The 14,393-nt window shown below is 41.1% G+C and overlaps 1 protein-coding gene across 4 annotated transcripts in view; it reads left to right on the top strand.

Annotated features, from left to right (window-relative positions):
* MAMDC2 (MAM domain containing 2) overlaps positions 1-14,393 on the top strand; it is a 278,192-nt gene that overhangs the window by 237,995 nt on the left and 25,804 nt on the right. For 2 of the 4 annotated variants that reach the window (XR_005831848.1, XM_040620253.1), the window contains 2 exons: positions 11,159-11,252; positions 13,084-13,236. Coding sequence is in view for 3 of the 4 variants with exons in the window: in XM_040620253.1 (XP_040476187.1) it covers positions 11,159-11,252; positions 13,084-13,236 (247 nt within the window). In the remaining variant the exon portion in view is untranslated. The remainder of the gene's footprint in view (positions 1-11,158; positions 11,253-13,083; positions 13,237-14,393) is intronic. The other 2 variants (XM_040620254.1, XM_040620255.1) reach the window with 1 other exon arrangement.

Genomic DNA, 14,393 nt, shown 5'->3' with positions numbered 1-14,393 from the left:
CATGTTTTGTCTTCAGACTTCTTGGAAAACACACCTGCACTTACTCTCTATGCTCTGGTGCAGGTTCTCATCCCTGAAATTCTTACCTTCTGACCTCTCCCTTCCTCCCAAGTATTTTTCAACAACAACAATTTCCCGCGGATGGCGCTGCAGGAAGCATCATGCCTGAGAAGAACCTTCCCTACCTTTGTTTCCAAGTCCACCTCAAGTGCACCTTCCTCTTTGAATCTTTAATAAGTCATAACTTGCATCTTACTTGTTAGAGTGAGATTTGTAGAATAGGAAGACTTGGCTTCAAGTCTTGACTCCGGCATTAACGATGTAATTCAGAATGTCATGTCACCTCTCTGTGTAATATAGACGTGTTTTAGGGTGACCCCCCCATTTGTCTTCTACCACGTATTGTATTTTTAGGCATCTTAATGTCAGCAACTATCTTTTCATACTGTGTAGCTCAGCCCTTGTGGGGAGCTCTCTGTAGCACCTTATTTCCTCTTGTGAGGAAATTTTTTTTAGCAAAAAAAATCAATGAAATTTACATTTGTGATTCAGATTCATGCTTTTAAAATCTTCCTTTTAACTTTTCCCTTTAATGATGAAAATGCGACTGGTTGTAAAATATCTAGGCTTCCGCAAGTTTTAAAGGCAATAAATACTTAGCAGTTCATTCAAATAGAAGAGCAAGTCTAGTAAGTTTCTGGAGAGATTTATAAATAGGTGGCCATTGGATAACAAGACACCCTGCTCTAAAGGGACTAAAGAACCAGAAAACCAATATGTAGACAACATACGTGAGAGGAGATAGATTTCCTATCACATTTCATGATGTCCGGGAACACTGAGAAATGGCTGCCCCAGGATCGTAATGTCCCGGCATAATTAAAGCAGGGCTGCTGAGTGCAAAGGAGAAATAGCAGGATTATTAACTACTGACACGATAATCAACACATTATAGAACAGATTAGGGGGGTTCCATACACAGAGCAAGGAAAATTACACTGTCAAGTGGGCTAAGTTTTAATGTGGAATTGGAGAGAGGGGCTAAGTGTGGAAAAGTAGGCTCTTCTTGAGTTTTTCAGGCTAAACTCAGTGTTAGTTGTCAGTCTAGGAATTCTCAATTACCATAAATATGAACAACACAGGGTTGAGATACTAGGGCTTTCCCTTTCTCTGCCTTTAGGTATTTGTTGAAGGCTTCTGCATATCATGTCAACTTACGTGGGAATGACTGGAAAGACTGGTTTGCACAACTGTTGGTTGCTAACACAGCTTACACGAGTATAGCATTTGTGTTAGTGCATTCCTCTAGAACTTTCCCAAGGAAGGAACCTCCTGGAGTATTGCTTGATTACCACGTTAGTCCTCCCAGCACTGTAGAGAAATCTGAAAAGACATCACAGGCATTCTTCCCCTATGGTTTTATTAATAAGCTTAATGCAGCAAGCATTTATCTAAGGATTGTTTATGAACCTGAAAACACTACCTCCCTCCACACTTTCAAATTCCTAATCTTGGGAATACTTCAAAGTCTTGAAATAGCTACATTTTTAGGGAAACTTTTCCCAAGTTTTTATGAGGCAACATGATTTTTTGATGTTCACATCGAGATTCTCTGGGGATCTTCTGGTTTTCTAAGCTCTTAGACCAGGTAAGTATTTGCTAGGCTCTGGGGCTGTGAGCTCAATTCACTTGCTTGGAAATTGACAATTCATACATTAATAAAAACTCTCTACTGTCACCCAGAGAAGAATGCTTTCTTTCCTTTTGCATGGATACCCCCAGCTTTTTCTCCCTCTTCTGTGTGACTGTCTCTGGCAATTTTCTTCTCCATCTTTTCAGTACCCACCTCTAGGAGAAGTCTCTGCAGACAGTCCCCAAGCTACATTCCCATGGCGTCCCCCGCCACACTGTTCACGGGCTGTGAGTCCTATCTTCTGTTTAATGTCAGGCGACCTGTATACCTGTACAATGCCCAAGGACACACTACCACAAGATACTTAAGTCTCCCTTAGTTTCAGTCCCCCTGTAAGGATGGCCTAAAATATGTATCTGAAAGGCAAATGGCAGGCCAGGAAAAAAAAAGTTTACATCATACATGGCAAACTCTTAGGATATTTGTTATATGAATTTACCTAATAAATCAATAAGCAGAAAGTGAGCTAAGCAATAGGAAAGTGGGCAATGGGTATGTACAGGCAAGTCAGAAAAAAAGAAATACTACTGGGGGCACCTGGCAGGCTCAGTTGGTAGAGCATGCAACTTCTGAGTTCAAGCCCCATGCTGGGTGCAGAGATTACTTAAAAATAAAATCTTAAAAAAAAAAGAAAGAAAGAAGTACTACTGGAAAATAAACACACAAACATATTCAACCTCATTTGTAATCAAGAAATTTAAAAAATTATAAAATAGCACATTTGTCTATCAAATAGATAAAAATATTTTAGAACTGTAATATTCTGGAGTATGCTATTTGTATTAATAGTTATATCCATACTGTATACTGTTTATATTGTTCAGTTTATTAATTAAAAATTAATCAATTTAGACCAAAAAATATATATGTTTATATGCATATATGAGTCATATCTATGAATACTTAGAACATAGGGATGCCTGGGTGGCTCAGTCAGTTAAGCGTCTGCCTTCGGCTCAGGTCATGATCCCAGGATCCTGGGATAGAGCCCCGCATCAGGCTTCCTGCTCAGCAGGGAGTCTGCTTCTCCCTCTCTGCCCTTCCACCCCCATCTCCTGCTCACTGGCTCTCTCACTCTTTCTCATGTTCTCTCTCTCAAATAATAAAATCTTTTTAAAAATTTATATATATAAAAGATTACCCCGGAGAGGTAAGGATGCAAGGAAATGAGGATTTTCATAAGCTCTAGTATGAAGATAAGCTGATATAATATTTCTAAATGACAATTCAATTACACGTCTCAAAAAGAAAGCCCCCAAACATGAATACTTCTTTTTTAGAGAGGGAGGGAGAAAGGGTGGGTGGTAGAGGAGGGACAGAGGAAGAAGGAGAGAGAGAATCTTAAGCAGGTTCCATGTCCAGCGTGGATCTGAGCCTGACATTGGGCTCAGTCTCACGAGTGTGAGATCACGACCTGAGCCGAAATCAAGAGTTGGACACTTAACCGACTGTGCCACCCAGGCGCCCCACATGAATACCTTTTGACACAACAATTTTACTTCTAGGGATTTATCCTAAGGAACTAATCGTGGTTATGCACAAAGATTTGGACACCAGTATTCATCACAGCAATATGTGTGACACTGAGAAATTAGAAATTGGCTAATTATCCATCAGTTAGGGGTTGGCAAATAGCTTGTGGCCGGCTGCAAAGGCATAGTATTATGCAAGCTTTAAGCCACAGCCCTTCATCCAGTCAAGGAGCCACACTTTGCCTTGGGAATCAATGAAATCAGGCCAAAAATTGTCTCTCTGTCTCAGACATGAGTAGAGGGAAATCAGTATTCCTGCTTGGGTATTAGGGTACTGCTAAGGTAGCTGCGGTCCTTTACTGACCCTAGGACACGTTCCAGAGCCGGGGTAAAAGTCAGGACAAAGACCTAGATTCTTCCTTGTTTGCTGTTAAGTGACTGTACTCCTCGTGTCTTCTGGTAGAGCTGGCATTTTTACGTCTCCACCCAGATGAGCTACAATAATAGTTCCTCAGTGTGAGGTCCATCCTTGAACAGGACAATGACACGGGTCATTACCTTGTGCGTGGGTCAGGGAAGGGCTCAGCCAGGGATCCTCCCTAAGGGAGGGGGGCCAGAGATAAACCAACGCCGTTTTGTTCGGCCCCCCTGCCTGCTGACTGAAGTATGTAAAAAGCAGGAAGGCATTCATACTGATTTCCCTTCAGTGATAATGAACGACTGACGGGATAAATATGTACAACACTGTCCTCATTACTAGGATGTGAATTAGAGTCTAAAACACTAAAAATCATTTTTTTAAAGATTTTATTTATGTGAGAGAGAGAGGGAGAGAGAGCATAAGCAGGGGGAGCAGCGGAGGGAGAGGGAGAAGCAGACTCCCCGCTGAGCAGAGAGCTCTACGAGGGGCTCGATCCCAGGACTCTGGGATCGTGACCTGAGCTGAAGGCAGATCTTCACCGACTGAGCCACCCAGGCGTCCCTAAAAATCATCTGTAGTATCAACTATCTTACCTTTGTCTAACGTTCATTTTTCCAGAGGCTTCTCACATTTGTTTTCCATTTGGATCCTCAGTATTAATTGTGTAGATTAGGCATTTTATCCCACAATGGGAAGAGCAAGAACTTAGCAGTCAGACAGACCTTGCTCCCAAAACAAAGGGAAGGGAGTGAGACCAGATGTAGATGAAGATTAAGGTGGGAGGTGTGGCTGTGGGGAGTTGAGAACATTCTTTCCTACGGGACTACTACGTAGGTGCCGGGTCATCAGCTAAGGCAAAGAGGAATGTTGCCTAGATGAGGGAAGGTGGGCTGGAGAGGTTACTGGCTGGTTCCACATTCACCAGATTCATGTAAGATTCAGGTTCTGGTGCGGGGTTACCAAAAACTCCTTATAAACAGACATAAGGCAAAATGACAGGAAGCTGATTGTAAAGAGACATGTTTAGACATGTTTAACCTGCTGCTCTGAGCTGAGGAGTTTCAAAATCATGCCTTTCAGGATCATTTTTTTTAAGTGAGGTGTAATTGACAGATAACATTATATTAGTTTCAGGTATACAACACAATGATTCAGAATCCCACTACATCAAAAACTAATGATGTACTGTACGGTGACTAACATAATTTAGGAAAGAAAGAAAGAAAGAAAGAAAGAAAGAAAGAAAGAAAGAAGGAAGGAAGGAAGGAAGGAAGGAAGGAAGGAAGGAAGGAAGGAAGGAAAGGAAAGAAGGAAAGGAAGGAAGGAAGGGAGAAAGGGAGAAAGAAAGAAGAAATTTGATTTAAATAATCATAAAAAGAATTTTTTTTAATTCCATTTTTAAATGCCTACAGCAAAAGGGAGAAAAGAGGCTGGTCAGTATAATGAAACGTGCTCTGCCGGGGATTTGGAGAGTGATGTTTCTGTCTGGCTCTGCAGCTGGCCTTTGTGTGACCTTGAGATGATATCACAGGGTTTCTGGGCCTTCCCAGATTCTAAGAAGTGACCCATTCTGATGACTCTCCTGGAGTCTTTCTTCTCTATCCAGTGACCAAAAGCTCCAAAAATAATGCGGATTTCTGAAACCATTGAGTTGCGAGATCCTGAATATTTACCACCAAAATAGCGATGAAACAGTTCTGCGGTTTCTCTGCAGACTTACCGCAGCATGCCCTCCACCCCAGAACGGAAGGCTCCTACGAGCAGCAGGGCTCACGGAGGGGGTAGCTGGAAGCCGTGCTCAATCTTTGTTGCTTGCCAAAGCCAGAAGTTGAATTAAATCAGACAGGTCTTTTGAAAAAGGAAAAACAAAACAGATGGGTCTTTTAAGGGAAAAAAAAACAAGTGTTGGTCAGCTAAAAACTTATTTAAAAACACATGGTCATCCTGCCTTTTGTGCGATCTAAGCACCAAATATAGTATCTGCAGGAGGCATGCTGTTACAGTTTAGGCACTATTTCCCAAAACATGGCTGGGATTCTAAAAATGCTAGTCCCTACTCATTTCTGTAGATGAAGCTCCTCTCAGCCTGTCTCTAGGGATTTGTGAAGATTCCACCCCATTAGCCAAGTGTCTTAATATTGGAGTTTTCATTTTGTTTTGCTTTATGGGTCTTTTATTTTTAGAATTCTACTACAGCTTTTTGTCAAGCAGTAATATGAGTCCAATTGCATTATGCAGAAGATCCTGCAGTTGTGTCAATAGCTTCTTAATGAAGGGCTCTGGAACTTCAGTGACTGGATTATAGTCATTTTATGAATAATTATTCCACCAACTCTGGAGTCACCATGCCCAAATTTATGGGCACACATGATTTCAACCTCATCAGAAGAAAAGTTCAATTTAACTCAGAATCAGACCGTCTGGTAAATTGTCGAGGGCCACCGCTCGTAACAGGAACCTAGCTAGGTTCGCTTTGTGAACATGGGTAATTTATGGTATTGTTGGCAAAGGATTGAAATGTTTCTATGTGAAGATAGAAGGCCATTTTTGGAAACTATCATTCACGTACTTATTATAGGCCCAACTGGGGCTATTCAATGAGTAAAGTAGGTGGTGGGTTAAGCCACCAATCTGGCTCACTATGTCTGTTGAGAAGGCCGCAGAGACTACAAGACAGTGAAAAACCAGTTAATTCAGCCAGTGTTTAGCTGTTTAAGACAGATAATCCTTTTTAACTTCGCAACAAAGGTTTGTGCGATCTATCCCACAGGTCTCAGGGAAAGCTTTATTTCCTCCCTCCCTCCGCGAAGTTGGGTAGTCCTTAAATTATGACACTTCATGAAGCTAAAATCAGTAACCCCAGTTTCTTTCAAAATTTAACCTGATCTGGTTTGGGAAAATAACTTGTTTATCTCCTTTTTCTTTCCTGGGTGCTTTAACCAGGAACTTCTATGACTTTTACAGGCCTAGGGATAGTCTAGCTCCTCTGATTAACACAGCCTTGTGGCTGGCTTCCCATACAGCCTCTCTCCCCACCCTGCTGCCCGTCCTCCCCCCAAAAATAACTTTAGAAGCCAATTAAAGTTATATACTTTGAGGAGAGTTTGCTCAGTTACTTTTTACGATCTGCTGCCTATTATTATGTTGGTGTGAGGGAGTAGATGATCCTTTTTGGAAAAGGAGGAAAATGTAAACAAAAGATCATATGGCCCTTTGACAATTTGCAGTTTTCTGAAGCAGGAAATTGGAACAGTAGAGCCTTGATAATCTCGGGGATGATTGTTTAGCTTGAGTGTTTGTCCATCTCTTGTTTTTTGGCTCCTTTGCCTTCTGTTTCCAGGGCTTGAGAATATTTCATTGTTAGAACCACCACCTGGTGACATACAGAGGAGCAGAAAACTCACTCCATCTAGTCTGCTTTTCAACCATCCACAACTGTCCTGTTCTGATTGGGGAGAATAAAGGGAGGTTTTGTCATCCACACAGAAGTGTTCTACCACCCCCCCAGTGGTTCTCAGCCAGAGGTAATTTTGCCGCCCCAAAGGGACATTTGGCAATGTCTCGATATATTTTTGATTGTCTCGACTTGGGGGTGATATTGTTATCTCGTGGGTAGAGACCAAGGTTGTTTCCTAACATCCTGCAATGCCTCGGGGAGTATATATTAGTCTATTTAAGAGGGAGAAGGTGAGGGACAAAGTGAAATAATACGTTCCTTAGACAAGTGCTCCTGATTTTATGCAAATCTCCTAAAACTTAGGGGCAAATGAGATTTGGATAAATCACGTTGTTTCAGTGTATTAAAGGTCTCTGTTCTTAGGTGCTGGTGATACTTTACAGTTTTTGTTTTGCTAGAGGATATTCATTGTTGAGGAACCCTACCTAGACTAACTTTGAAAACACAAATAGGCACTAACTAGGGAGCTATCTAAACAGATTTGCAAAGCAATAATTTTTTAAAAAGTCAAATAAGGATCAACAATATTACTTTTTATCATACTTAAAAGAGACATTGCACATGCTCATTTATCTACAGCTGGTGTTCCAATCTCAGCGCTATTGATATTTTAATATTCTTATTGATAATTGTTTCTTGAGGAGGACTCTCTGATGCATTGTAGGACGTTAAATATATATTCAGGTTGCCCAGGAAGTTTTTTCCAGTCTCTAGAGGTATTCCACTGGCTTTGAAAATACTGCCTAAAATGAAATAAACACTCTTTTTAAAAAGATCAACAAATAAGCAAGAGGTTAATCCCTTAGGAATTTAGACTATGACCAGTTCCCTTCTTGTCACATTCTTAACTGGACTTAGGGACAGAGTTCTGAAGAGCAGACCATGATGTTTGGCTTTCCCTTTTCCCTGTGTCAACCAGTCCCGGTCATTAACTGGCCCAGTCCCAACTACCCTAAAATAACCTTTCCACTTCAAGTAGCCCTCAAAATGTAAGATGGTGGCCCAAGAATAGGAACTGACATTATCGGCATTATTAATAGCACAGTGGAAAATATTGTGTGTTCCACCAAACAGGCTGGTCTTGTCATGTTTCTTTTGTGTGTTGGAATGCTGATAGGCAAGCGCCAAACAGATTTGAGGTTTGAGGCCGTAGTTTGAATCTTAGTTCATAGCTGACTGACTGTGGATCTTTTTATAAGATGGAACAATGCGTGGTCTGGCGAGCATTCTAAGTGCCAAAAGATTTCGAGGATAGGGACAATCTAGTGAGCTACTCTCATCCCGAACAGCTTTAGCATTTCACCTAAGCCACTGGGGCAGTTCACGAATTGTTTGAAATCCTCAAAAGGAGCCAGGAAGTTCTATCCACTAGAATTTCTGCGATGAGGAAATGGTATATATCTGCTGGGTCCAGTTCATTTGACCACTAGCTGTGTGTGACTATTGAAACATGGCCGGTGTGCCTGAGGAAATGAATTTTTGATTTTTACTTAATTTTAATTTAAATAGCCACGTATTCTCGTGGCTACTACAATAAACAGCGCCGATCTAGGAAACACTAGCTCATTCCACATCTTAATTATAGATGTCCTGATTCCTTTTTTCTCCATTATAAATATAACAAAACTAAAGAATGGTTGAAAAATGGGAGGAAATTCTGTTTAATACTCATAATTTCATAAGCCTAACATAATTGTTCTAAATTTGATAAATTTTCAAGGTTTTCTTTTTTCTATGTACTTTTAGATGAGTTTGGTGTAATTTATTTTGTTTAATTTTATCTATTATAACCAGCTTTTTTCCACTTAACATTATGAGAGAAGTAGACTTTCATACTACTGAATAATATTCACACCTGTCAGACTTAATGTTTGCCTGTTACTTAGCTTGCAGTACCATAGCTTATTTATTTCCTGTATTTTTGTGAAATTGGGTTTGTCTCATTTGTTGGTTTGCTGGCTTATTTGCTTGCTTGTTTGGTTTTATGGTGTCATAAAATCATGTTATAGTAAACACACGAGAGCACCTTACTGTTTCTCCTTTTTTTTTTTTTTTTTAAAGATTTTATTTATTCGACAGAGATAGAGACAGCCGGCGAGAGAGGGAACACAAGCAGGGGGAGTGGGAGAGGAAGAAGCAGGCTCCTAGAGGAGGAGCCTGATGTGGGGCTGGATCCCATAACGCCAGGATCCCACCCTGAGCCGAAGGCAGACGCTTAACCGCTGTGCCACCCAGGCGCCCCGCTGTTTCTCCTTTTTAGAATCCATCTACATGCCAAATGATTGAGTCTTACCTAGGTAATGGTTTACGTGGCGAATCATTTCAGCACCCTGGATTCATTTTGGAAAAAGCACTTTTTCACCATTCAGATGAAAAATAGACTTGAAAATTGCCAAAAGGAAGGAAAGCCAGGACTTTTTCTCTCTGTAGCACCATTTATTCAATAAATTAGGAGACAAATTATGATTCTTTCCCCTATAACAGTAAACACTGCTGATAAAATATAACTGCTTTCAGGGCTGATGACATAGACATTTGGTTTACAAACGGGAAATAAGTTCCCAGGTAAAAATCCTGCAAAAAAAATCCTGCAAGTAGAAAACCCTACTGATAATCTCTAGAATCTATAAAGATAAGAAAATTAACAGAGATAAAACAAAAACACCCCTTTTATCTTGTCCCTTGTAAATACATAATATATAGTTATATATTGTTATATCTCTAAACTATTCTTTTTATAATTTAAAGCAATCTAAATATAGTCCAAGTAAACTTTTACACATCTTATTCTTAATAATTATTCTGAAGCTACTGGCTTAAGACATTTTATAGTTTGCATAGTGGTAAACTGTCACATGATTTTAAAATTCCTTTTGAAATAAATTTTGTGTGCTAATGGTTCTGATCCTCAGAAAGCAAAGAGATCCTGCTGATAACACAGATAAGTTGAAGACACAGCATTAGAATATAAAAAAATCAGATGTTCTCATTATTCCTAATTTGAGACTTAGCTTCTGTTATACCTCTCTGTGTCTTTGTTTGAATTGAGGGACTGTACATGGGCTAAGTAACTTCATATTCATTATACATTAGGCTACACGGGCGAAGCAGCTTTAGAAACCCCAAAGTAGGGGCGCCTGGGTGGTTCAGTCTTTGGCACAAGTCATGATCCCAGAGTCCTGGGATAGAGCCCTGCATCAGGCTCCCTACTCAGCGGGGAGCCTGCTTCTCCCTCTGCCTGCCATTCACCCTGCTTGTTCTCTCTCTCTGTCAAATAAATAAATAAATAAATAAATAAATAAAATTTTTTTTAAAAAATAAAAAATATATAAAATGCAAAGTACAATGAAAATCTAATATAAATGTTTGGAAAAATACTCTTTGCTCATCCTGTATATGAAAAGGAGATTTTAAAATTGGTCTAATGGAAAGAAATGCAAAACTTCTCTCCCTCCCCACCCTCCTTTCTCTGGCACAATGAATTTAATAATTGGTGGTATGGATCTGTTTTTCTTTCACATAGAAGAGTAAAAATGTTTGGCCTGATAAAATGACTGCATTTAGGGCTTTTATTAGTGATACCGTCTAGAGACATATATCTTCTCTTTGGAAATAGAACATAAGTCTCCAGATGGCAAATCACTGGGACTTTGTTCACAATATGAATGAAGCACATTGCCAGAAATTCATTTCCAAAAAATCAATACTGTTTGTACTGGAAATATTTGTAAAAATGCTTGGAATACCGTCAACTCTGTATGCACTTTGTGGGTTATCTGGGGAAAATATTTGAAACCTGACAGGTGTTCCTGTGCCATCTGGTTAACCTCTTGCTTTCCTCCTTCAATTCACAAAAGAATGTGAACTAATTCCAACATTAATATACGCAACCTCTCATTATGAGCTTAACTGTGCTTAAAAAAATGAATGGAAGAGATTTCAGGGTCACGTATAAAGGCTTAGCGGTTACTCATGCCATGACCCGTAGTTCACGTGGACAAGGAAGAGGGCTCTGTAGTTAGCTTATGCATGCTTTGGGCTAAGTAAATCCCAGGTTGTAAGAATTCCTATTGTGCAGTTAATAAAATTCATAGTTTCATTTTTCTGAATTGCAGGTGGTTTTCATGAGCCTATGCAAAAGCTTTTGGGACTGTGGCCTGGTAGCCCTGGACGACATTACAATAGAATTGGGAAGCTGCTCGTCTCCAGGTAAGATGGTCAGGGTTTCGAGCTCTCTTTGTCTCCTGGGCCTATGCCAGAATATCCTGTTTCTCTAAGAATACACCAAATACATTTAATCTGGGCTAGCCTATTAGCTTTGTTTTTCTTGCCAGAAATGCCCCTCTCCAGATCTGTGTAGTAAGTTTTGGAATTTGGAAATGATGATTTGTATGCGATGTGTGACATTGTACATGCGACTTGTATCCTCATCTGTAAGAGAGGTAGTAATAGTAATACCTACCTGAATAGTGGGAACAATACCTGTAAATTCCCTAGCATAGGACCTGGCACAAAACAATGTGTTAAAACAAACACCTTCTATTGTAGTTACTATTGTTATTTTTAATGTTGTCTTACAGGAATGCAGATTTTCAAGTAATAGTGATGAAATCATTATTATACAGATATTATACTAAACATGTAATTTCTCTTTTTTTTCTTTTTCCTATTTTTTAGAGAGACGGGGAGGGGCAGAGGGGGAGGGAGAGAGAGAATCTTAAGCAGGCTCCACGCCCAGTGTGGCGGCCATAAACATAATTTTTAAATGCTAATAAAATAAATTATTTTCTAAGTGAATTACATGACAGTGGAACAGTGGACTAAGCACTGATGATAGTGACAAAATAAAGATGGTGACTGTGTGTTGGACACTATGTCTAATGAGAAAATGGTGCATACCTCAACCCAGATCATTGGTCCCTGTATCTACTAATTACCACTGCGTCCTAAACCAGAGGGTAGCTATTTCTTTAACGGGCAAACTGTGGAATCAATGTGGCACTAGAGGATAATCTCCTTGTTTATTTAAGGAAAAGATAGTTTGTTTTTAGTCCCTTGATTTGTGAGGCCCTGCAAGGACAACACAAAGAAAAACAAGAATCTCTACGCTTGAGGCATAGAAAAGGGAATGAGGCTTCATTAGCTCATACCGTATGTAAAGTAAAATGAAGTAAAATAATTATTATGTGAGAGATGTGAAAAACAGGCTGCATATTAGAGACATTTGCTAAGAATCTGGATGTGGGAAGGTACAGCCAAGTTCAGGCAAAGAAGTTTCCAGTAAGTGGGAGGTGGCACTGTTCTAATGCTAAGAATCATCGTTGAAGTTACGGAAGATAGCATCCGAAGACATAAATATTTGTTTTTGGAAATGGAAAATAAGGCTCCAGGTGGCAAAACATGAAGCCCTAATATTTAATTAGCTAATATTTACTGAGAACTTCATGTTCTGAGTACTTTACCTACATCATCTCATTGAACACAATCCCGTGAGGTAGACAAGAGCACGGAAGCACAGAATAAGCCAGTCACCTGCTCCACACACCTCGAACTGTGTCTCCAGAAGCACATTTAGTTCTCGAACCTTCTCCACCTCCCCCGAAGCAACTATAGAGTTGTTCTAAGGATTTCTTTCACTCACCCTGGATTTCTGAAGAAACCTCCTCCGTTAGGCAATTTTGTTATTTTCCATATTTCCACAAAGGCAATTTACCTCCAGCTTTCAGAGCTTTGTAAGCTCATTCAGACAAATAAATTCACCGGTCAGAGGAAGGTTCTTGCTCCACGTTGTCCCAACACTTCTGAATCTAGACGTCTGATTGTTCTCCGCCCATACGGCAGGAGCCACGGTCGAGTCCAGGCTCTCGCTGGAGCCAAGGGCTTGGCATCGGTGGGCGGCCGGTGGGGGGGCTGCCCCTCCGTGAGCGCAGGCATGTGGCCAGGTGACACGCACACATGCAGAACGGGCTTCCGGGGAGCCGCGGGATGCACGTGCATTGAAAGGGCCTCAGTAATGCCAACGCCTGCTGTTTCCCTGCAGAGAGGCTCCCACCTGCACCCGGGGAGTGTACTTTCGAGCAAGATGAATGTGCATTTACTCAGGAGAGGAGAAACCGGAGCAGCTGGCACAGGAGGAGGGGAGAGACGCCCACCTCCTACACGGGACCCAAGGGAGATCACACTACTGGGGTAGGTGAGTTACGCCACGTGGTGCCGTTTGCTGAGGAAGCCTGACAGAGCATTCTAGGGGTGCAAATGTATGTCCTGGGTCGAGAATGAACCACACATGCGATTCTACACGCCTGGGTTGGATCGTGAAATAACGGTGTTGAAGATCGTTCTGTTTATACACTGCTTACGTATCTTGCGCATGAGGATTTAAATGGGCTTACAAAGATATGCACACAGAAATAATTTAATTAGAAGTGGGTTTAAAAATAAAAGACAGAGGGACAGACAGCGTGAAGGAAAAGAAAAGTCGTGATCTAAGCTGGAGGCAGGACTGAGGGCTCATATGGAAAATGTGCGGGCAGGCAAGGGAGGAAACGTTAACGGGCAAGTTTGACTCGACATCTTCTAGCAACTGAAACAAAGATGAAAAACACGATTGACTGTGTTCTTAAGATAAAGAGATAAAGCACGCCACCGAGGGGTATAGGAAATAAGAGGGTGCGTTTTCTGTAGAAAATAAAAGTATGATAAAATAGACTAAACGTTGATGTGCAGCAGCTGTAAACAACGTCCGTGGTAAAACACTCCAGGCAGAGTAGACCTTTCTCCCTGACGCTCTTCATTTCGCTGGGCGTATCCGTTGGATGGAAGCACACTGTTTGGTCCACCCCTGATAGTGAGCTCGAGGAGATGTTTCCTCAAGGGTCCTAACAGAGAAGCCATTCTGGTAGTAAATACAAAGATGGGGGGCACCTGCACGGCTCAGCTGGTTGAGCATCAGATTCTTGATTTTAGCTCAGGTCCTGATCTCAGGTCGTGGGGTGGAGCCCCACATCGGGCTTCCCACCCAGCAGGGAGTCTGCTTTTCTCTCTCTCTCTCTGCGCCCCTCCCCCCACTCATATGCTGTCTTTCTCTAAAATAAATACATAAATCTTTAAAAATACATACATACATACATACAAAGGTGAGTTAGCTACTGCTATTTCCTATGGCCCACCCCAAGATAAGCCTATGGAATAACTCCAGAGAGCAACCTGCAGTGTACCCTGTTTGTGACTTGGTTAAACTTGGTGGGGTGCAATCAGGAACAGCTTTATTCTTTCTTCGGATGCTCTCTTCAAATGTATCCTAAAGCATCCACCCTTCCCCATGCCTGGGCAGAACCCATAGCCTCCCAG

This window comes from Ursus maritimus, unplaced genomic scaffold, assembly GCF_017311325.1.
Source record: "Ursus maritimus isolate PB19 unplaced genomic scaffold, ASM1731132v1 scaffold_34, whole genome shotgun sequence".
NCBI lineage: Eukaryota > Metazoa > Chordata > Mammalia > Carnivora > Ursidae > Ursus > Ursus maritimus.
Note: the sequence above shows the minus strand (reverse complement) of the source record. Positions and strands in the feature narration are given on the sequence as shown.